Raw genomic sequence first — 25,059 nt, forward strand, 5'->3', positions numbered from 1 at the left:
AATCTTGGCCTGATGGCACACTGCATACTATTCATGCGTATGATAATGGTTATGATGATGTCCCTGATATGCTATAATGTATTTTCTTTAACGTATTTTCATCACAAGGTTTACCGCAACGAAAAATGAGTACCATCATAAAACAGCGATGATGGAAACAAAATGATAACAATAATAATGAAAAATATGTGTGCTGTGCATAAGGTGAACAGACTTCATGACTTTATCAGAGACATTCATATGCTTCACCTATAATGTTCTGTGCATTGTTTAACATACCACTGTCCTGATAAAATTGTAAAATCTGCCTCCCCTATGTGTGCATTACTCAGGACTCACACTGGTTCATAAGAAAGTAGCATCATTTCTCAGCTCGGATTATCTGGAGCATATTATTGTTCAGGAAAATTGGATGAAATATTGGAACCTATGTGTAGCCAATACTCTCTGTTGAAATCTGGGAGGCAGATGTACATTCTGTCCAAACTACCAAGCTATGTCAATTTGAATATATGTGGTGCACCACAGTACAGTATGCTGCTGTCAAGGCAAAATATTCCCAAACAAAAATTGCAATGCAAAAACAACTTATTACAACGAATTAGTCATCGTCTCTATTAAACAAGGTGACAGTTCGTTGTTATGCATTCTCCCTTTTGCAAGAGAGATCTCCGTTTTTGTAGCTGTAAATTGATTGAGGTTATTTTTTTACTTTTAATAAATACATTTAAAGTCTCCAGCAAGTTTTGATTATAACAATGCCAATTATGTTGCAGGGTCGTTACCATCCACTTTTTGGTTATTCCCTGGAGGAATTACTGGGTAATTATATCTGGCATTGTACTGTTCACTCCATGCAAACCAGCGCAACAAATAGGTTATTGAATTTGTCTTTAAGTTGTTGCTTTAATAATCGAGGAAGGCTTACATTTCTGTTAAGACATAACAGGAATGTCTGAAAAGTGACCAATGTTACTTGACGGCACATTGCCGAGCAGATTTCACACTTCAACACCAACATCACCTTGCTGATTGGGCTTGGATCAAAGAACAACCACCCCCCACCCTCCGAATATCTCTTCAATACAGCCTGTTTTACCAGCAACCACTAGACTGTACTACTTCACTTGTCCCATACAAATGTTTGCACCCGTCTGTCCATTTTCCGATGAAGAACCTCAGTGCTAAGCACAACTGAATTGAAGTGAGCAAAAACTTTTTTACACCTATGCTTTTTGATAGCAGTCTTCGGTGACCATCTCGACAGGTGACACGGGCAGGGCACCAAACTCACAAATCAGAGGGGTGTCTGAGTTGAAATCTTAGTTGGGAATCAACTCCAAATAGATGCGGACTTTCCACCATTGAACTGCCAAACGAGATGGGAATTGCTCAACAGTCATTTGAGCATGGAGTTTACTTTGACTTGTTAAAGCATGCTCGCTTTTATTACAGCTAATTTTACACACGACAATTTAATGACGTGAACTTTTTCCTCATTTTATTTTACCACGCACCGACCTTGGGCGTCCACCTGCTTCTTAGTTTTTAAAGTTTTTAAATGTCTCCCTATTCAAATTCGTCATATGGCAACCCTGAGCCAAGGATTTTAATTCCATATTCGATGTCTACGGTGAGTCTCCATTCAATGAATACAGGTGATTTCCCACAAAGTGGTATTATTATTTTTTACCCTAGAGGGAAGACAGCATAACTTGACCTCTTAATACAATTTGAACTTGCAACTATCAACATTACAATTATGAACCACAACACCACCCAGCTAGATGATAATTACGTAGACAGACAAATACTGAGATCGATAGACACAGATACATATATGTGTAGATCTTTGAAGAGACAAATCAAGAGATAATTTAAGAGCTTAACAGACCGATGTATTCATTTATTAAACTACATTTCCATCTCTTCTGCTATTCAAATGTAATGTGCCTCACAGACGGTTCTCTGTCAAGCTTAATTGACGTACAAACTCTGGAGGGCAGCACTGTCATCCTGGAGGGCTTCTTCAGGAGCTGGCTACATGATTGCGAGACCGACTGGGAGCATCTGCATCTCATCTTCCCATCTGCTCTCAGCGGCGGTGGCATGGGCCAGAAACGCAGTATGTGCACTTGTAAACACTAAACACTTGCAACATACCACGTAAAGTATGTATGTAACGTACGTAGCCAACCATGCTTATCGTAATTGTGGGGGGAAGGACAAACTAAACACAAAAAGCAGTTCTGACCCATGGGGTGACTTTCCTCTGTCATATGAATGTGGAATTTCTACAACTCGTCCAGGACTATACAATAAGCACTCCACCACTATATTCATTTCACTCTACTCCTCTGTACACATTTTCAACTCCAGCAACCAAGGCTTTCTGTTGAAGCCCCCAGTCAATCTTCGCTCATTGAGAGGTCACCCATTCTGCTCTGCTGCCTCTATAGTCGAACTCTCTTTGCTCCATTCATCCATGCTGCCATCTCTCTTTTACTCTTTCATGTCCAGGCTCAAGACCTTCATGTTTCCCTCTGCCTATATGACTACTGGACATCTGTGGAAAAGAGCTTCATAGCTAATCGGATTTCTCCAGTATACGTAAATAAATATTACGATTCGGTCTCTTTATCAATAATTATACATGTCTACTGTGTCTTTAAAGCATCTTGAGATGGAGTCACGTTTAAGTTCAACTTTATTTCTTTAACCAGGTGAGAACTAAATAGACGACGATTGTCTCATTTGCAAGAGTGACCTGGATCACCAAAATAAAAAAGGCTAAACAATTAAAATAAAGTGCAGTGCTGAAGAAAATATAATTCAGAATAAAAACCACTGTCGTGTTAGAAATTTAAAATATTGCACAACCATTAACGTTTAATAATATATTCCCTGGAACGTCAGTCGGCACAGGAAGATTATTTTTAGGCTGATCATAATATAATTTCAATAAAGTTACAGAAACGTTAAGCAAAAATAGTGTAACTATAGTCCTCATATGAAAACAAACCAGGATATATGTGAACTGCAATTGAAAGTAAAGTTCTAAATAATCGACAGCTCAGCATTAAATATGGTGGTTTAGTTTGAAGAGTAACCAAGGACATTTTGAAGTGATGGAATTGCAGGTGTTTGGGGCATGAACAGAGGATAAGTGAAAACCACGGGAATTTTTTTGTTCTTGGTACAGTGCAGCTTCGAGCTGTTGAACATCTAAGATTTTTAGGATTTTGTTCCAGAATAAACACTTTGGATCGATAATGGACTGAGTTTCGTGTGTATAAATTAAATGTATATGCTATATTAAATCAAAGCATATCAGTATTTTTTTTATCTATAATGAGTTTAATTTGCTATTGCATGGGAATGTGGAGGTGCCACTACTGGCACTGGGCCACAAGCAGGGGACGAGACACGTTACTGCACATTGCCTGCCGCTTATATTTCCATTGCAAAATTACTGCGCATTAGCTGGAATAGAACTGTCGACTGAGAAAATTAACTTAGCTACGAGCTCACTAACTACTACGCCAGCTGTCAGGCCACCTAAAAATGGAAACATTTAAACACAATTAATGTCACCGAGTCTCCAGCTAGGGTATAAAGTGTGAGGAAAAGGAAGTGAGGAAAAGGAAATGGCTGAATAGAGAACTCTGGTTTATATAACTCCAGTCAAATGCAGGGTAGCTGGAAAATTCCACACTCACAACCCACACCTATGTGGCCAGTGTATTTTGTTTTCTCAAATGAGCAATGTTTATTTGAGTAAGAAGGGATTTAAACATTGATAATATGGATAAAAATGTTTTCTATATATCTTACTCAAAACTGGGTTAAATATACTGCTGAAATTTCGATTTAAAGCTTTCGTGACTGCAGGGATTCATCTTCTTGGTTCTTTCGGTAAAGTCACGTAGAATGGAAATAATAAAATAATAAAAATAAAACATAATAAAATAATTCTCACGACGTTTCGGCCACAACGCAAACAGCCGTCCTCAGGTGGAGAACAGGTCTGTCCATTCTACGTGACTTTGCCGAAAGAACCAAGAAGATATACTGCTGAAAGTTTTTTTTTATGGATTTAAGTTGCAATGAATGGAAAGAAAGGCATTTTTTGGAGTAATTTCTGCTATTTCTAATTAGAACGTCGGTGAATGACTGCCAAAATGAACCGAGTAGCTTTTATTTAAAACAAGGCGAAAGGCTACTGAAAAGGCAATATATATAATCATGCTAGAGAGACCTCGAATAAACGAAGTAACATTTTTTAAATAAGTACTGTACAGAGAAAACTGAACGCTAATAGAAACCAGATATGGTATTCATTGAGGAAAAAATATTAATTCACTTTGCTTGGGATTTGCTAGGTGGTGCAAAGGGCTTTGTTGTAATCTTTAAAGTTGTTAACTTTAGACATGCAGTTCCATAAAAATGTCTGCTTAGTTCTTGGAATTTAACCATCCATTTTCATTGGCCTATATGCTTACCACAGTTATTCAGCACTCCAATACCTCCGATTAACACGGTTGGCTACGTACGGTGCGAAAGAAGTTCAACATACATACATACAATCTCATTTTTTATTTTTGCACAACGACTTGTTTCATAATGCTTGTTATTTACAGTCGATAAACATAGCTTATGTACTGTTTACAATATTCTCTGGATTATAAGACATTCCGGAAGGTAAGACACACCGCAAACTTCGGCCAGGAGTTAATAAAGTTTTCCAAATATGGTCCAAAATGTAATACCAGATGAAATATTTTATTCAAAAGTATATGGGAAAATATGCATTTTATAATCTGGAGAATACCTTGATTATGGTAAATATATGTTTGGTCAATTTGGTCAATCTGGACCTTCCCATACTGCATGGGCCATGGGAGTTAAATGACCATACTTAACCACAGCAGTCAGTGCCGGTTAGAGAAGACAAAGAGCATGGATTTGTAACTACAGCACAACACTGGACATGCAATAATACCCAAAATATATCCAGACACAGTTGCGAATACCTACACAGCAGTATTGCCCTCTACCAGTTAGCCTTGCAGGCCCCATAACAACCTGTTTGTACGTGATGGTCACTCATCCAAGCTCTATCCACACTCAACCCTGGTTAGCGTCTGAGATCTGATGAGATTGAGCACATTCCTCGTGATTTGTTCAGAGGTATAACTGCTGCAGTTGCCTGCAGTTAGTTTCCAAAACATTTACTCTCAAGATTGCGATTAAGTAATTTACTCTGATTAATGAAATTTGATCACGTGCAGTTAGCATGATAGAAGGATAATTACTTTAGGGAGGCTTGTGTAAAAGGTATAGCCAGTATCTAAACTATGCTTAGAACACACAGTCTATCAGTATGCAGTTCACATTGCGGCACTATCCCACCTGTGCATGACATGTGATTGCCTAGTGGCAGCAGGAGACCGCATCAGGTGGTATCATGCTACAAACCAAATGCCAACATGCTGTATGGGCTGGCTGCTGAATAATAAAAGCTGTAATGCCCGCACAGTAAGGACATGTATTTTATTGACTTAGTGCCAAGGATGTTTTAATAGGTAGCTAAACGACAGATTGCCTGATAATCTTTTTATAGGGGGCAGAGTTTTCAGTGGGGAAGCAGCATATTGACTCAACTCATTTATAGGAAGGCACCTGCCTGGCCTCTCGTGTGACTGTCAGTTCTTTGAAATGTGTCTTCAATCATAAAGTCTTCATCTTTCTGTAAAAATAAACCATCCGAACTATTTTGTGCAACTTCTTGATAATGCGGCTGCATTTAGATGCTTTAAAGATCCAAATCGTATTGGATAAGCCTTCAGTGGCCCCTGCGTGCAGTGCTGACTTTGTCCATGTAGTTTAGCTCACGGCCGACCTAGCTTTTACTCGCAACTCTCGGCTGCTGCCTCCTTTCAGTTAGCAAGCCGTTAGGCCGCACGTATATGACAAGTTTAAGTTTTGAAAAGAGAAGGCAGGCGTCTGGGGAATGTCAAGCGCTTCTGTGTATTGTAGGCAAGTGGTAACACTTCACTTTTGGGTTTTTTTACTGTCTGTTGATGCTAGTTTATGATTTTTTTAAACTGTCTCCTAGATGTGCACTTTAACGCCCTCATCAACATTTCATGTTACAATCTGTTATGGTCGGTCGGCGATGTTTTATTTATTCGCCCTGGTCCGGTAAAGGTCCATGGTTGAGTGGAAGGCAACAATTTAAATCTTTTAACCATAGTAAAATAACCTCAGCACTATGTTCTAACAATGTAGACAGAAAACAAAACGATAGGAAGAGAATTTTACTTTTACGATAGTTTTCTTTTGCAATTTCAAAGTCAAAAGTCTCTTCTTGCTCAAATGAACATGGGCCGGTAATAATCGCTGCAAGCACTGTTGAGCCAGTGGTAGGATTTTTTTTTCTTTTCGATTTAAAGCTTTCGTGACTGCAGGGATTCATCTTCTTGGTTATTTCGGTAAAGTCACGTAGAATGGAAATAATACAATAATAAAAATAAAACATAATAAAAGAATTCTCATTTTATTAGGTTTTATTTTTATTATTTTATTATTTCCATTCTACGTGACTTTAAAATAATTTTCATTTTATTATGTTTCATTTTTATTATTTTATTATTTCCATTCTACGTGAATTTACCGAAATAACCAAGAAGACCAGTGGTAGGAGTTGGTGCTGACCGCTAGTCTCTGCATTTACCGATGCATTTCTCAGAACCTTTAACTTGTGCAAAAATAAGAAATATCCTTGTCAATGTGTCATTAATTCCATGTATATGGCCAACCATTTATGAAAGGGTAATGAAATGTATGTTTCCAGAAAACAATAATGTAGAAAGAACCACGGGCTCATGTCTTCCTATTTGATGGATAAAGAGTACACATTACGAAATCCGTTTATGTTCCTCAAATTAGCATTAGCTTCACTCAACAAAAGACCATCGTGATTGCAGTATTAATTCTCTCAAGCACTCTTCTTCACATTGCAAGACAAAGATTCCCCATTGAAGCCAGCGAAAAACTATTAAGGGTGATACAGCTCATGAAGCAGTAGTGTAGTCAACACCACATCTTGCCACCTTAGTCTTCCCAGTGCTGATGCTTGCTGACTACAAAAAGTGTTTGTGTTGACCTCAGAGAGGCCCAGAAAAGGTGAAGAGGTCAATAAATCACTTGCCAAGGATGTTGTTAGGAATTGAACCAGGGCCGCTGGGATTTCTGTGCGGTGTGATAATGATGATAAAAGACAAAGACAAATATCCCCCATATAACCTTTACAGGCTTCTTGTCAAAGTGCCGTTTGCGAGCATCTATAACAGCCAGCATGACACACAAGGGGGTGGGTGGCCAGCACCACACCCGACTACCTTTGTCTCCCTAGTGGCAATGTTTACACATCACACCAGGTACTCATTTGAGGCTGAATCAACCTATAGGAGACACAGGATTGGTTGAGATAACCATCACTGGTGTTGGCTATGAGCGAGAATCAAACTCGGGTCGCCGGATTTATAGCGTAGCATGCTAACCACTGCGCTACTGCTCTCCACACCCACACTCTCACACACACTTGCACGCACGCACACAGTCATACTGAAGTGTGATATTCAGGAGACCATTCTGAACCCACCTCTACTGCCGGGTACCACCAACTTCATGCTGAACATCGAGGGCTCAGCTTTGAAACGCATCCCTCCCATGACTGGAAAATCGTCTAGTGCTGCCTTGGTGCCCATTCACCACCTCAAGGCTGTCAGGTACCGTACAATGACATACAATATAAACTAAATTTTAAAAAATGGTTAGCCACCAAATACTCTCAACGCATGTTTCTAAATGTGAAGGGAAAACTGGAGGGCCCGGGGAAAAATCTACACGACAATGGGGAGACCTGTTCAAATTCCAAATATACAGGCATCAGGGTTGGGATCGAACCCAAGTACTCTTGTATACCAAGTGAGGTAGTTAAGATCTCGCCACAGTGGGACCCCATATGAGAATGCACTCTGCACTCTATATTCTACAGTAAAAAGGCCACGTTGTAACTAGGTGGTTTAGGGGGCTAATATCTCAAGACTGCTCAGTTGCTGTGTTCAAATGTAGGTTTCAGCCACCCACGTTTAAGCTGGGTTATCAAAAATAATCAGGTGATGGTTTCCATAAGCTTAACAAAATAACCCATCACATTCATATTGTCTTTTAACTTAAGTTGGCATATTCCTGTCTATCGAAGTGACTTCAGAAGTAGTTGTTATATCATCGTACTTTTATCAATCCTTGAGAGATTATGGGCTGAGTTGACCAATTATTCTCCCAGATGTAATCAAAAGTTAAATTGTGTCACTGGTGGAAGGAAAAGAATGTACTCAGAGAAAAGCCCAAGCATACTAGGGGTGAACACTGCATCTCTGATATCCAGACATCCTGTCAGAAACCTACTTGCTGTACTACTTCATGTAGGCAACTCATTGTCATTCAGGTTTATGTCTAATCAGGGCTACTTATGCATGATTCTGTGCCATATTTGTTAAGGATGCACAGTTTGATCATTGTTTTTTTACCCTTTTATCTGGCAACAAAACTGACACCTTTTTTACAAGGAGTCATGTTTGCATAGACCACAATACCTGCAGTCGGAATGCAAACAAAAAACACAACTCTGATAATGTATGCACTGTCCTTGAAGTTGATTGGTCCACACCAGAGACAGCTTTCCTTAGAGCCTAGTCTCACATGGTGTTGCCAGATGACGCAAATGAGGTTCCAATGATGTACAGTTTATGCAGAGCTGTCATGCATTTTAGAGTTGTGCCTTTTAAAACAATATGTCTAAAAGTAACACATTACTAAAACATTTGTAAAATCTACATTGCTTTCACTGGACTGTTGTCAGTGTGTCTTCTTGTGCAAACGAACGGAGTCAGTGGTCACCTCCAGGACCCTCAGCAAGTGGAGGAAATGCCAGATTTCTATGGCATAGGCACGTCCATTCATCGGACAATCGCTGTACACTTACAATAGGGTGGTGCTTATGTACTCATTTTATCAATCCCAGAGGGGTGTAGGGCTGAGTTGACCCCTTATTCGGATTTGAACTCGCAATCTTCTGCATTGGAGTGCTGTGACAATCGTACCGCCTGGCTCGATCAGTGCAGCCTCGCGAGACATTCTATCAAATAAAATGTTGTGGCTTTCATAATCTTTGCCCATTTAATAATCAGCCATCACCGCAATTTAATGCTGAATTTATTTTACAATTTCCGAGAGGCATTGTAAAATCGAGGCATCAAAAGTAATATATTTCCACATCGGTTGCAATAGTTTCAAAGTAAAACCGTTTCTACAACCACTGGTGCATCAATAATTTTTATATTGGAAAAGAATCGAGTTTTTTGCTCCTTCGTTTGTTCGTTCGTTCGTTTCTCAATCCGCTTGTCCTGATGAGGGTCGTGGCGGCAGCGTGTTGAGTAGGCCGGTTCAGACCTCCCTTTCCCTGACGATAAACTTCAGCTCTTCCTGGAGAATTTCCAGGTGTTCCCAGGCCAGCCGAGCGACATAGTCCTGCCACCGGGTCCTGGGCCGGCCCCGGGGTCCTTTTTTGCTTGTATGAAATGTTATTTCACCATGCATACTGTATAGCTATGTGGCGTATTTCATATTATATTTCTAGCATGCACACTTGTTAAGTATGTTTGAATATAAGCACAAAACACTATGATTTTCACAAACATTCCATTTAGCTTAAATCACTAATCACTAAACTGCGTTATACTCACTCACAATAACAAGCCTTCCCTTAAAAATAATTACCAGCATGCATATAATTTGGATGAAGTACATGTGAAAACAGCAGTCTGTATAATTTTAGACAGATCCATCTTCTAAATTGGTGCATTTACATATCTACTAAAACATTACATTCAACCAGATTCAAACAAAACATTCAGGAGGGCATTTTATATGAGTAATATGCACAATCATAAAGGTAGACAATGGCAAATGGTGGTAGCCTGATAACCAAAACAGCACATTAATTACAATGTTTACAAGCGTCAGTTTTAACTGTGGACCATTCCATTCACATTAAATGTGCTTATCTGCATGCCGCCATAACCAGGGTGGGTCATGGTGGAAAGAAGGTGTACATTTTAACCTAAATGTCACATTAGAGACAGTGCATTCTGGTTTGTGAGCCCATGTACTTTAAAGCTGGGAATTATGAATGTGAAAAGAAAAGATTGGTATTTTGGCAAAGCTTAATATGAGTAGACTACGCAGACTAGAAATTCACAATTGCCCCTCTCTACAAAAATGTCGTGTGTCAGTGGCCAACTAAAACTGCTTTCTTGCCTGGTGTGGATGGTGCACACATGTAATTTAGGAATACTTGTTATTTTCATTTTTTTTCTGAATCGTACTCTATGCAATTACACCAATACTAGCTGTACTACCCGGCTTCGCCCGGGACTTGGATCCACCACGCCCGGCCGCCTTTGTCTCCCAAGTGCCGATGTTAATACGCCACACCAGTTACTCGTTTGAGGCTGAGTCGACCTAGGGGAGGTTCAAATAATCGTCACCGGTGGTGGCCGTGAGCGGGAATCGAACTCGGTTCGCCGGGTTGGTAGCGCAGCGTAGCGTTAAGCACTACACCCACCGCTCCTCACACACCACACACGCACAGACACACACACAGACACACGCAGACACACACAGACAGACACAGACAGACACACACACACACAGACACACAGACAGCACGCTAAGCACTACACTACCGCTCCCCACACACCACACACGCACACACACAGACACACACACAGACACACACACAGACACAGACAGCACGCTAAGCACTACACTACCGTTCCCCCTACACAACACACGCGCGCGCGTCCATAGGTACACATACACGCGCTTGCTGCAGACACACACGACTTTCAGGGTGCGTAAGGCAGTAAACGACTGAAATAATAAAGCGGCAATGCTGTGCGAGGAACGCCTTAGACCAGCAACACATTTGTGTAATGCGAGCGTAAACACACAAACACATACAAACACATACACACACATACATACACACACATACACACAAACACATACACACACATACACACACATACAAACACACAGACATACACATACACACAAACACACACATACATGCACACAAACACATACACAATACACACACACATACATGCAGACACACAGACAGACACGTAACACACATACATACACACACATACATACACAGAAACACATACACACACATACATAGACACACACATACATACACACAAACACATGCACACACGTACATACACACATACATAGAGACACGCAGACATACACATAAAGACATTAAAAAAAACCCACATACATACACACACACATACACACAAACACATACATACACATACATACACACATACATAGAGACACACAGACATACACATAAACACAAACACACATACACATGACCCGGCTTCGCCCGGGACTTGGATCCACGATGCCCCGCCGCCTTTGTCTCCCCAGTGACGATGTTCACACACGACAGCAGTTACGCTTTTGAGGCTGAGTGGACCTAGGGGAGGGCCAGGTCCGTTTCAAATAATCGTCAGCGGTGGTGGGCGTGAGTTGGAATCGAACTGGGGTCGCTCAAGCAGCTTAATGACTGTTTGTACAAAGAACATATAAAGAATCGATTATAATAACCAGGCAAGAGTCCACATTATAGACTGCCAGTACACGCACTCAGCTTCATAAGCAGGCTAGAGTGTACATGATAGAGTGGCAGTACGCTCACCGAGCTTAATAAGCAGGCTACAGTGTACATGATAGACTGGCAGTACGCTCACCCAGCTTAATGAGTATTTGTACAGTGAACATTAAAGTAATCGATTGTTGGCGCGTTGGGTTTAAAAGTAATATTAATAGCACACATTGTGGTGGGGGTGTAGTGAAGAGTAGGAAAAACTTTGATGAATTTACCTCAGAGTGGCGTGGTGGGTGTCGAGGCCTAGTAGCGTGCAAAGCCTGCGGCCTCGCCTAAAATTGTCGGCTTGGAAAAGGCAGGGTACGGGTGGCGTTCCTTCCCCCCCCCCCCTAGCGCTCCAACAATACTGTGTAATGGCTATTATTTAATTAAATACGGAGCTTATGAAAGCGGCGAAGGCGTGGCTAGCCGTTGGCAGGGGCAACCGCCGTCCAATGAAACTGCAGCCCTTGGCGAAGGCGTGGCTAGCCGTTGCCAGGTCCAATGAAAGCGGCGAAGGCGTGGCTAGCCGTTGCCAGGGGCAACCGCCGTCCAATGAAAGTGCGTATGGGCCAAAGTCCACACACACACAGACAGACAGACATGAACGATTTTATATATATAGATTAAATCGATATTAATAGCACTTCAGATTCCAAAGAACACAGGATGAGATGTTACTATCCTTTGTGCAAGCACTTCCAAGAGTTCATGAACAGTGAGAATCTACACACACAGCAATCACAAAACAGGTATTATAATAATCGATGACTGAATAAAATAACATGGAAACACTGATGTGCAATTCATCAATTGTTACATTTCAACCTATAGATCAGCATCTTGAAGATGGGGTTGGTGGATTGCACAGAGATGGAACAGAGCTGTGTGTGAGAGACACCAACGAGCAGGAAATGGAGGTGATGCCTATAGGAGGCAATCCAGCAAATACGTTTCTGACGGGTTTCTTAGTGGAGTTTTGAGTGCCATCTCATAAGCATGGATCTTCTCTGGGCACTCTTCTTTACTTCCACATTCAGAAACGAATTATAAGCAAGCCAAATATCCCAAAGCAGACCCCTCTATTAAAAGTCGTTAAAACTCAGGAAAGATTTGGTGGGGAAATAAATCAATATTAACGTAAAAAAAAAATAGACACTGCAGCTGCATGTGCCAATTATACATGGGACGTTGTACAAGTGGTGGTTTATATTCAAATTTTGAGCCCTGCCACAATTCACAATTGTCCGTTATTACAAGAATGTCATCGTTTAATGTTAGATGTTTGTGAACACACCTGGTGCATATGTATTCATTTATTTTTTCAAGATCTGCAGACATGAACTTCATTTGACTAATCAGCTGGATTGCTGTGATCTCATCTGACAGTACAGTTAGTGTTCTGCACCTACATGGTGAGCTTTTAATAATTAAATAAACTATATACTTTTTTTCAATTAAACTTTGTTATAAGTGCCAAGAGTAACTTTGGTTTAATTATTTCGCAAACATTAGGAACATCATACTTTTTTTTTGCGCTTCTGCTGAATGGTTGTTTTCTTAGCCAAAAATAATATGGGCGTCTAAGTGACATTCACGAACTGACTTCACCCTGCTCCCATTTAGTCTGTCGTAATTGTACCGCGTTGATTGTGACTGTCTGTGATCATGACTCAAAGTGAGCAAGGATGAATGCAAAAAAAAATGAATGCAAAGATTCAAAACCAAACACAAGCCATTTCTTAGCCAGATGCACGAATCTTTTTTTTTTCAAAGTGCAATACAAAAATAAAACTCAGTGTACAGTTTCACTTTGAACTTCAAGCCAGACCAGAAAAATGCACTGTTATTTATTTAAAATGTTTCTACAGGATGCACACACATTTCGCTCGCATTGTGGTCTTCTTAAGAGAGAAGGAACGTCAACAGCAGTAAAATGCCATTTCACTTTAGGTTATAAAATTGCCTCTGCTAAATATTTCAGTGTGCACAGGCCTTTACTATTCATGGTTTATATGCAATAGTTACATATATGCCTTCAATCTATAACATTTGATGGGCTTTGTTTTAAGGATATGCATGCAGGTGTATAATAAAAAAAAAAAATTTGACTTTTTTTGAAAATGTTTACCCATCTACATGCAAATTTACACAATGTCATTGTTTTGAAATATGGTGTACTCATCTTCTTGGTTCTTTCGGTAAAGTCACGTAGAAGGGAAGTAATAAAATAATAAAAATAAAACATAATAAAATTATTCTCACGACGTTTTGGCCACAACGCAAGCAGCTGTCCTCAGGTGAAAACCAGATCCGTTATTATGTTTTATTTTTATTATTTTATTACTTCCCTCCTACGTGACTTTACCGAAAGAACCAAGAAGATGAATCCCTGCAGTCACGAAAGCTTAACATCAAAATATGGTATACTCATTGAGGTAAGCAATCTACAACGCTTTTTCTATGGGAATGCATACCCCTGCTATAGGAATGTGGAATTTCAAAGGCTCATAACAGTAGATCGGACAGGAGGACCTCCCATGCTCATATTTGTGAGAAACCACCGAGTTATCTGTCCAGGTGGTGCTGCAGTTAGATCGCTCCGCTCGTGATTGCAAGGTTGTGGGTTCAAATCGTGATTTGGGTTCACTCAACAATCATCTTGTGGAAAATCAACAGTGGTTCTACGACGAGATTTGGTCCCACTGTGGAAATGAGAAATGTTCACCGTTGTCTCAAAGCCACCAACATAACTGGCCACTTCTGTCTTGCTCATTTTGAGCAAGACAGGTTCACAAGTACGATCACAATTCTGCATTCTATTCGGACAGCAATTTGACCAGAGACCAAAGGTATTTGGGAGAAAAAAAACAATAATCCAGTTTAGTAGCGAAAGAAGCAATGCTACCATTAGTCTCGACATAAAATATATATTAAAAACATTGCAAACGTGCTCAGCATTCACTAATGAAAATGTTCTCAAAAATCCAATATCCAGGTGTCAGGTTTACATAATCTGGTGAATGGGGGTTAATTAGGATGATGTTCTCAAATATGAAAATGCCTCATCTGTCATGAATTCCTCATTACGCTCAGTCGAAGTTTCCGCTTGGACTTTAATTAAGCAGTCTTGAGATGACATTGCATTTAAAGATCTATATATTAAAATTGGATCGTATAATATTGTACTCTGCTATAGCATTTAAAAAGGTAGCCATGGAAAAATAATGACTTTGTAGTCATGTCAAAGCTACACGTGAAAGCACAATTAAAGACCAATAAAGTGCTTCTGTTCCATCCAGAATCATAATATTTATACTGGAGGGATCCGATGAGCTATAAAGCTCTTTTTCACAGATGTCCAATAGGGACGGGTCAGAATGCAACAACAACAAACAATACAAAACACGATAGGAGTGCAATTATAGGAAAGGTAAACAAATAACTTTAAATAAAGTCACGTAGAAGGGAAATAATAAAAATAAAACAATAAAATACAATTCTCACGACGTTTCGGCCACAACACAAGCAGCCATCTTCAAAACGTCGTGAGAATTGTATTTTATTATGTTTGATTTTTATTATTATATTATTTCCCTTCTACGTGACTTTACTGAAAGAACCAAGAAGATAAATCCCTGCAGTCACAAAATCGTTAAATCGAAATTTAAATCACTTTAAAATTTGTAAATTATATCGAGATTGCAAAACATAAAGGAAAATAATCCACTTGTGTGTTATAAACTCCGCTTCAAAGTTACAAGCTAGAGATTTTTTTGGTCAGTGATAGTGGTCAAACTGTCCCACAGAGTAAGATATAAAATAGTGGTTGGCTTATACTGGTAGGAACCTCCTGGTTACACCAGCCCACAGGGGATTATTGTGTCCGTCCGTCGTGCATCCAAAAATGGGAGGGGTGGGGCTGGGTGGAGAGGGGAGGGTGGGGAGGGGCTGGGTGGGGAGGGGAGGGTGGGGGAGGGGCTGGGTGGGGAGGGTGGCGAGGGGCTGGGTGGGGGGTGGGGCTGGGTGGGGAGGGGCTGGTCACCCCGTGGTGCCCTTATAAAACTCAACGTTTAACCTACTCACGCCGGCTTGTGCCCGCCCTCACAGTCGGCCATATTTGCGGAATACACCACGCCGCCATTGATCCTGGCCATTGACCGAGCAACCCAACGTTCCTACCAGCTCCCTCCGCAGGAATGTGTTTGGCTCGAGGGTCTTTTGCTTTGTTCGAACAATCAGCAGACAACTGAGCTCAAGAGTTCGAATCCAGGTTTGAACCACCTGTAATTAAATCAAACTCAATCTGTGCAAAAAAAAAACCCTATCACATTAACATGTTTTTTTTTTTCACCTAATGCAGCTTATTCCAGTTCTGAGAATTACACCATTTTGGTTGTATGGCCCTCCAACAAATGTTATTTTCATGGCTTATAAAAAGTGCGCTCCAAACGTTGATAGAGAAGCCTATTGAGGGCACCGATGTCTGTAATGTCACCTTCTGGTATCATTCCCAGACACTTAGTGATGCATTGCTCATTGTGGGAGCTCCATATGTCCCATGACAGGACTCCAAGAGTGCAATTTGAATATAATTGGAAGAAAACATTACAAAAACAAACAGAATGATTTGCTAAAAGTGAAAGTGGGCCACTTATTTGTTTTTACTAACAGACAATGCATTTGCAAACAGTGGCCTATAACCACGTTTATATTTTTGGGTTTACCCTTGTGTGGGAAAAACCATCAGTCACTTGAGCCGGTTAGCGTAATGGAACACACTCTTAATATAATGTGACAGCGTTAAGGGATGCTGGGTGTTATGTTCTGGCCTTGCCGCCAATTTAACCACTCGATCTGTGTCAATTTCACCAGCAACGACAGAGGATATGGGTAAATGAGGTACAGGTAATCAGATTTAAACATTCCTCCATTTAAATAACTATTATTATAATGCTTTATTGATACAGGAAAGCCTCACTGACTCTAAATAATCTTTTTCAGGAGGGTCCTGCATTGATATGTATGAAGATGTCGTGGGTAATGTTTCAAATGTGGGAGGAAATTGGTGCACTAGATAGCTTTTTGTCAATCTACTGCTGGATACATGCCGTGCAGATCATGTGGATTGTTGTATGTTGCTCTACCACATTGATCCAGGCAGGTTTGTGAACACAAGGAGCATTGATTATGGGGGGCAAAGAAGTACAGTGCAATAATTAACTTTGCTGTGTTAGCCTCTGGTGCGCACCATATACCCCCAGAGTCTCTAACCCCTGTTATGCAAGGTGGTTACTCATTAAAATAAATATTCAGGATAAAATCAGCTTAGCTTCTGAGCTCTGTTTGAAATTGGGTGCATTCCGGGTGATTTGGTACCATGATTAAAAATCAAATGTGAATAACACTCAAACTATAAACAACTTATTTGTTGTTACATCTGCTACAAGCCAGTCATTACTCTTTATGTGCTTTGTACATGGATGGCCACTTGATCTCTTAATGATCCACCGACCCCACTTTCAAGTTATTATAAATGGTGGTGTACAGCATTAATCCAGGATTTGTCTTAACTCCAACATTCATTTGGATATGATGTGGACAAGCTGGTTAGTGAACCCATCTCTGTGGATCTATGAGTGTTATCCCCCCCCCCCCCCCCCCCCATGTGCATGGGCTTTCTCCGAGTATTCCCATTTTCTCCCACAGACGAAATACGTGTTAAAAAGTGAACTGGTCAAACATTCAACAACACGAACTTCCTATATACATAAATAAATTACGTCATGAATACAAGTTGCCAAGTTAAAAAAATGCACCTGCACACACCTGGCATGCTTTGGTAACCGATTAGCATGGTTGACTATGTATGGTGTGAAATAAGTTCAACATACATAATACGTAAATCTACCATAGTCTTACAGGGCAGTGGCTGGATTTCAGCTATAAGACCCATGCTGACTGGCTCAGTGGTTGCGGTTGTGCAAACTGGCTATACAGATATCGTGCTGTGACGGTTCCTCCTGAAGACGGAAGCTTGTGTTGCCTCCGAAACGTCGTGATTTTTATTTTATTTTACTTTTATTAATTTCAATTTTTTACCTACGTGACTTTACCGAAAAAAACCTAAGAATATGGCTATGCTTGCTGAGGTTTGCAGCACGGTGAGTGAAGAAGGCGTGTGCGAATCAGTCCTATTCGGCCTGCCCCTGATACTCAAGCCCACCAACTGCTGGAAGCTTGACTGGGAGGAGCTGGAGGCAAACAGGCGGTACTTCCACGCCCTTTCTCACTCGCTGAAGGTGAGCCGCATGCTGCACGCAAACACGCACAGCACCAAGATGTGCACGGTCTGCTCCGTTCCTAGCATGCACATTTAAAATTCTGTGTGTCCTCCCATGCCGTAATCTAGGGTTAAGACTACTCAGCAATTGTATACCAGTTTTACCATGATTAGCGATTATCAGTACAAATTGCATCGTTCCTTACCAACGAATTGCACACTTATTTTATGTCGGGGTGCAACCTCATGATTTGCTGTTGATCTTATCACTGCAGAGCTTCATACCGTATGAGAGTCATTTTCAACTATAGTGGCTTTTTATTTTTTCACATACAAATCCTGTTTCTGATAAATGCTAACAATGTGCAACCTTCATTTAATGCGCCTTCCTACATATCTACTTGCCTGCTTACTTACATTATGGCTAATATTACCTACTTGCCTGCCTAGCTATTCATTTACATATGCGTGCAGTATCTTGTCACTATTAATAATTGACCTACCTGCCGATCGATCAACCCACTAATTGTGTGCACATGTTCTTATTATGTAAAATGAGATCGTATTCAACAATGTTTTGCATCACTGGAACCTAAAAGGCCTGGACTCATGTACAATGTATCATTGTGAGCATTTATTGTTTAACATTTATTAAAGAGAGGGTTTTTTTGTATTTGTTTACAACAAATCCAGTTCAGCCACTGGTCCCTCCAGCTAAACCTCTGCATTAAAAAGAGAAATGCTGCTGCAGCAATAAACAATGCATCTTTAGGTGGAAGAGCGGTCATGAAAATGATAATGTCGCTGACAAAGTAAAATACAACACGGTCAGTGTTTCTGCACACGTGCTTTCATCACCGCTACAGCAGAAATGCTATTTCCATCAGAACAATTTAGCCAGAATGCATGTCACGGTCAATATAGACTGGGGAAATATCCAAAGCTTGGAGAGCATCATATTTTTTACACAGCTCATCTCCCGACACAAAGCAATGCATTACAATCCTAAGACTTTCAAGCAGTTTGCCACACGTCCGATCCATCAGCTGAAAACCCTGACTCGTACACAAAGAATCCACGTCGGTACCACTTACTTTACCTGTAATCTTAAGCCACTACGACTCGCGATAAAGCTCCCGCTTACCTGTAAGCCATGTTGATTCAGAGTCAACGTCAGGGTTAGTGGTAACGACATTTACAAGTCCTCGTGTCTTTTGAGGAGTACGGTAGTTCATGGCTTTTCATGCAACAATTTCGCCAGTTAATACAATGCCACATGACCCACAACCTCCAAGCAGCTGGATTATAGGTGTGTGTCACCTTGCAGGCAATAGAATTTGCGTTCAAAATGTCAGCTTCGCTGGAGCCGTATGAGTGTTGACCTCGCACACACCAGCAGCCCACGCGCATTTATTAAGCGAAACATTATACCGGCAGTGGCAGGAGGTTTTTTTGTTTCATATTTAGAAAACACTAATATGTTCTGACACTGGTGCTGCATAGCCACGCGCACCCAGGGAGCCGCCACTGAGGTCAAGTGAGAACACGCCGGAGCTGGGCATTGGACCTGCCCCAACGCCTGTACACACTCGGCCAAGGCATTATTTGTTGGCAGCCACGCGTCCTTTACATTTTTAAGGAGAGTTCGGTTGCTCTAAGGACACTGTCGCATTTCCCCGAGACGTATGGCACTGGATGAGTCGTCGCTACTGCCTTTATACGAAAGTGGAGACTTTGACCTCTGCAGTCAATAACCAATACAGCCAGCCTGACATTATATCCCAGCATCCTTGGTCTCTCACAGGTTTTATATAAAATCCTTTCACGTTATAATTTTAACGCTGCCAACACTGTCACAGGTCGTGACCAAGGGCCGCCCTTGTGAATGCGTATATTTAGCTGGCCATTATATCAGACAGATGGTATTTCCATTGAAGACCTCAAACTTTATAGTGCACCGTGATGCTTTGTCAGTGGCGCTTTTTTCTCCATCAGAATTTTTTTTTTAATCTGAAAACAGATTAATCTTTACTTGTGTGGCATGTTGTACTTTTTGAAGTCACCGAAGAAGATATTCTGAGTGTGGACTAACATTTAAAACATGATTTGATCATTATCATTTAGTAGAATCACAAATAGTTTAAAATTAAATATGTATTTCATAATGCCTATAACAGTTTGAATTTTTTAGTCACGGTAAAGTAGATTCATATATCATTCATTTTTTTACCAATGCTGTTTGCATTTGCGTCTGGCTTAGGATGTCACACTAATTCTATATTTAGTATTTCAACATGTGGAAGAAAAAAACTAAGTACCCAGAGAAAACCATCCACACAAAGTGAGTGGGTGGACAAGTGAGTGAGTCATTTAGTGAGTGGGTGAGTAGGTAGGTGAGTGAGCGAGCGAGTGAACAATGCTGTGCTGCCATTTGTAGGTGCGGGGTCAGCAGCTTCTTGCGTCATGTGAAAGTGACAGTTCGGGCCCCCTGCGCATGGGCCCAGTCCGGGCCTACTACCTCCTGCTACCCTCAGGGGGCTTGAGCCTGCTGATAAAGTCCATTGCGGTGGCCGAGCTGCTGCTACCGTGTAACCAGCCCCTTCTGCACGAGACTCCGGAACCAGGAGCCCTGCTCGACATAGAGGCGAGTACGGGAACTTAACCCTAATGTTCAAACTTGCGTACTTTACTACGCGTTTTCCGTACTCATTGACATGTCAATTTTTTTATCTAACCCCTCCATCTCTCTGCCCCCGCCCCCTCTGCCTATTTAAGGCCACTCCACAGAGACGATCTCCCTCTCCGTACCTGTGTTACTCTCTCTCGATGTATCTTGGTGATATCTGTCTGCTTATATGTCTGTCTATAGTTTTCTGGTTAGAATTTTTGTTGCTATTTCATTTATAGCTGATGATGATTGCTTGTGTTGCAATCGAAACGTCGTATGCTATTATTTAATTTATTATTATATCTTTATACGTGACTTTACCGAAAGAACCAAGAGTAATTCCTGCAGTTACGAAAGCTCCAAAATTAAGATTGAACTTAACCCTGTTAACCCTTTCCCGTTCCAATGACGTACGTTCATGAACTACTTCTGAAATAATTTTAATTGGCCTCTTTATACATACGAGAGGCACAGATTTTTTACGCCCAGCATTGATCATTGCTCATCAATCAAAATGAAAATGTCAATTCTCAGAGCTAAAATATGTTGAATTCAGTTTAAAATTAAATATATTTTTTTTATTTTTCAATCACTGGTGAACAGGCTAACATCATTAACGTGACATACTTGAAGACTTCAGCCAAATAAGACGCAGCAGATGAGTGAGGGGAGAATTTCTGATCAACAATGCTCATGTATGCCTATGTATTATGTAAATGTGACACGAAGGTTGTTTGCCCATTGACATTGCCTCTACTCATCTAACACACACAAGTCCCATCTAATATTCTGGGTTGTATCATGCAAAATATATTTCCACCACAGAAAGAAAATCTGGTTTCTGCCAGCCAAAAATCACAATGGAAATACACCAAGTCACCTTGCAAAGAAATCGACACACTCTTGCACAATGTCATTTATAACTTTTGTGCGAAACTTTTACATTCCTAGCAAGCGCACAGCCATCACATGAGAGTAGGCACATTGCTTTTGACGTTGACTTAAATTCTGCAGTGTTACGGACTTTTTCCCTGAGTATGATTCAGAAACATAATCATGGAAACTTGGCCACGTGTGTGTGACACTGCCAACATATATTTTGCTCCAGGATGTTAGCATACTCGTCTAAAACCAGGTATGGAGATGTACCCCTGTATGCCAGAAGGCAAGGGTTGGTGGATAACATATATCCGAATTAAAATATGTATTTTATACTGACAGAATCCGATGAGCTATAAAGCTCTTTGTTACACATGTCCATATTTGTAACACTTACAAAACTGGCTGGGCTGCAATCTACCCAGAGGATGTCGGTATAAGAAATGGGTTCACAAAGCATGCATTCAAACCTTACTGTAAGAGTGTTATGCATTAATTTTATCTGCATACCTCAGTCCACTTTCAAATGCATAGAATATAGCATTCCAATGCAGGAGCCCCTTTAAACGTTTTTATATTCCTGAACAATTATATTTTATTACAATATTCTTGCCGCCTACACTCAGGACAAGAGAACCCTACTTGCTGTAACATATGTCTGAATAGTCAAATCTATAACAGCACATGTTACTACGGAGGCTGACTGTAAGGGTTCGGTAGATACAATCCTTCCTTTGCATTTCCAACTTCAATTGCAAAGTTTACATTAAATATGGTATTGCTACTTGAGCGTGAGACATCGCTCAGTGCTCCTAAACGAGTTTTGGAAATTCCTAATTCCTAGAAGCAAGGGCCAATCATCATCATAGGACAAACCACTTTCAACTTCCCACAACGAGGAGGTATCAATTATATCAACCCCAGAGGAATGATAGCCTGACTTGACCCAAAGTCAAGACTCTTACAAATCCTTCACTTACCCAGGAAGGAATTGCTGAGCGTTTAAGATGCCTTTTCAAAACGATGTTTTCATTCCGTATTCTTGTGAGTAGGAAAATTCGTGCACCGAGGAAACCCATGCAGTTTGAGGGGGGAAAATACTTCGATATTAGCACATACAAGTCAGCAACCTACTTTCTTTACTGCCATCTACTGGCCAAATGAAGTCTGAAGAATTCCCTTGCATCTCTGAGCCCTTCTCCCAAAACCGAACACTTCCAAGCGAGCCCGATTTAGAGATCATAACCCATCTCCACTTGGTGTTTCGTTTCTACGGTCCAATTAAGGTACCCGAGTTGAAGGAAGCAGCCAAAGAAATCCCCACGTGATGTGTGTTGTCCACGTGCAGTTGAGCAGATGTGTCCTCATTACTAAGGGTGATGTGTTACAGCAAGTGGGGGCTCGGCGCTCCAAAACCCCATTTCATTTAGTTTCCCTTTTAATGCCAGGCATGAGCTGCTGACACGAATCGCCGCTGATTTGCGTCAGCAAAAGTGGCAGCCAGAAGTGATTCCTTTGGTAAAATGTTCAACTTCCCCGTAACCAAAAAATTCCGTGTTAAAAGTAGAACAGTGCCACTTCACACCACCTGCCTTTAAATTGTAACCCTGAGTGGGGTGGGTTGGCCGAGGAACGATCACAGAGTGCTCACAAAACCTGCCACCTCAGAAACGCAGTGCGAGTGGAAACAAAAGGGAACCTGGTGGGTAGGTTTGAATTACTCGGTGGGAGCCACTTAACGTCACGCTGCTGAAAATCGCAGGATGGATAAAAAAAAAGCAGCTTCCTCGTGATACTTTTCACACAGCAACAGCTCAAAATGATAGAGAATGCAGGCTCGCACGATATTACCCTTCAAAACAATAAAAAGACATGGATGTGACAATTTGGGTATTTGTGGTTGCTGCAGATGGAATGAGGCAAAGTGCAGAAGTTTTGAAATGGTGAAATTAAGTTGTAGAATGCACAATATCTATGCTAAACAAGACTCCTGTCATGCATGCTGGCGTTTCCTGCTCAGACGTTAAAGGAAACGAGATTGGCGCCTTCAATGCCGATGCTATTGCCAAATGCAAAGCAGTGGATGAGGCATCTAACAAAATGAAACATGCCAATATAAAGCTTCAGCTAATAGGTCGTGCTAGCACATTATAAGTTTTATCCTAGCGTATGTGCCAGATTCAGCCCTTAAAATATGAAATTGCCTCAGTACAATTACATTTAAACGTTACCTTAGAAATGCTGCCCTTTGTGGTATGAACAAGCTTTTTAAAACCACACAGACTCAATCATCCCATTGTCCATGTTGGGAGAGTGGCATTTGAAAAGGCAGTTGCCACTGACTACTTGAGGTTTTATATGTATCAATCCTACATTCATTATTCTCAAAGGAACATCACATTATTACTTGATTAGTCTCATGATTGCTCTCTACAAAGTAACGTATCATATGTAAGGTTCATGTAGCCTGATGTTAAGAGCACAATCCTTGAAACAGTTTTGGTTTCAACTCTCTTCGGTCAGGAATGTTGGACCCACTTTGAGTTCAAAGAATCTCATCAGCAAGGCATAACCTCGAAAACCATAGCAAGTGGACGTGCTGTTATGGCCAGAAACCATGAATCAGGCTGTGAGTTTTATCAGCATGGCTTTACCTATTTACCCATAACTAGGGGACACCTTGCTGAGGTCCTCTTTCAACTTCAACTTTTTCAACTGCAATGGGTGTCAATTCTAGAGGTGAAGAACATGTTAGGGAATGACCTGCAAAGATGACGTCGCAGGGCTGAAATAATGACGTCCCTTTATATACACTAGGTGGCGCACCTTCTATATGCCCTGCCAAGAGTGTTGGTTGGATGTCAATCAACTCCATTGTTTAGTTTTTGTTATGCTTTAGATTTGTTTTCCAAATTGTGCTCTCGGTTTCGTGCCATGAGACAAAGTTATTTTCATTCAGAGCTGCCGCGGTTAGTAGCACAGTACTCTGTTTAAGAGTGGCTCTGGAAGATGACATCACAGTACTTGAGAAGTCACTTCAATAGAACTCCCTACCCACACCGAGGGCACACCAGTTAATGCCCAGTAAATAATGATTTTTATCTTTACTTGGTCGGTATTTATAAAAAGCCAAATTGTTTCCCAATTCAAAAAAGCATTTACAATCTCAAGCCAGTTGTGAAAAGGACTCCTGTGAGTATCCACAAAGTGGTACTAATTTTATCAACACACATAAAATACAGGGCTTAAATGATTTCTGACTGAGATTTAAACATATTGTAAATCGGATTCTCTAAACACAGGATCAGCCAACTGGTTCTGTACTGGGACTGTCATGTAATATAGGCAGGCTGTCTCAATGAAAAATTAGTAAAACTTACAAGATAATGATGGATGATTTTAAGGCATGCCATATAGGAATGTTTTTTTTCGATT

At 40.8% G+C, this 25,059-nt stretch overlaps 1 protein-coding gene across 4 annotated transcripts in view; it reads left to right on the forward strand.

The window, feature by feature from the left end:
- M1AP (meiosis 1 associated protein) overlaps positions 1-25,059 on the forward strand; it is a 47,073-nt gene that overhangs the window by 19,703 nt on the left and 2,311 nt on the right. For all 4 annotated transcript variants that reach the window (XM_061572545.1, XM_061572547.1, XM_061572546.1 and 1 more), the window contains 4 exons: positions 1,961-2,125; positions 7,625-7,793; positions 17,955-18,096; positions 20,515-20,721. In XM_061572545.1, coding sequence (XP_061428529.1) covers positions 1,961-2,125; positions 7,625-7,793; positions 17,955-18,096; positions 20,515-20,721 — 683 coding nt within the window. The remainder of the gene's footprint in view (positions 1-1,960; positions 2,126-7,624; positions 7,794-17,954; positions 18,097-20,514; positions 20,722-25,059) is intronic.

This window comes from Lethenteron reissneri, chromosome 50, assembly GCF_015708825.2.
Source record: "Lethenteron reissneri isolate LAM-NWPU_2019-01 chromosome 50, ASM1570882v1, whole genome shotgun sequence".
Lineage (NCBI taxonomy): Eukaryota > Metazoa > Chordata > Hyperoartia > Petromyzontiformes > Petromyzontidae > Lethenteron > Lethenteron reissneri.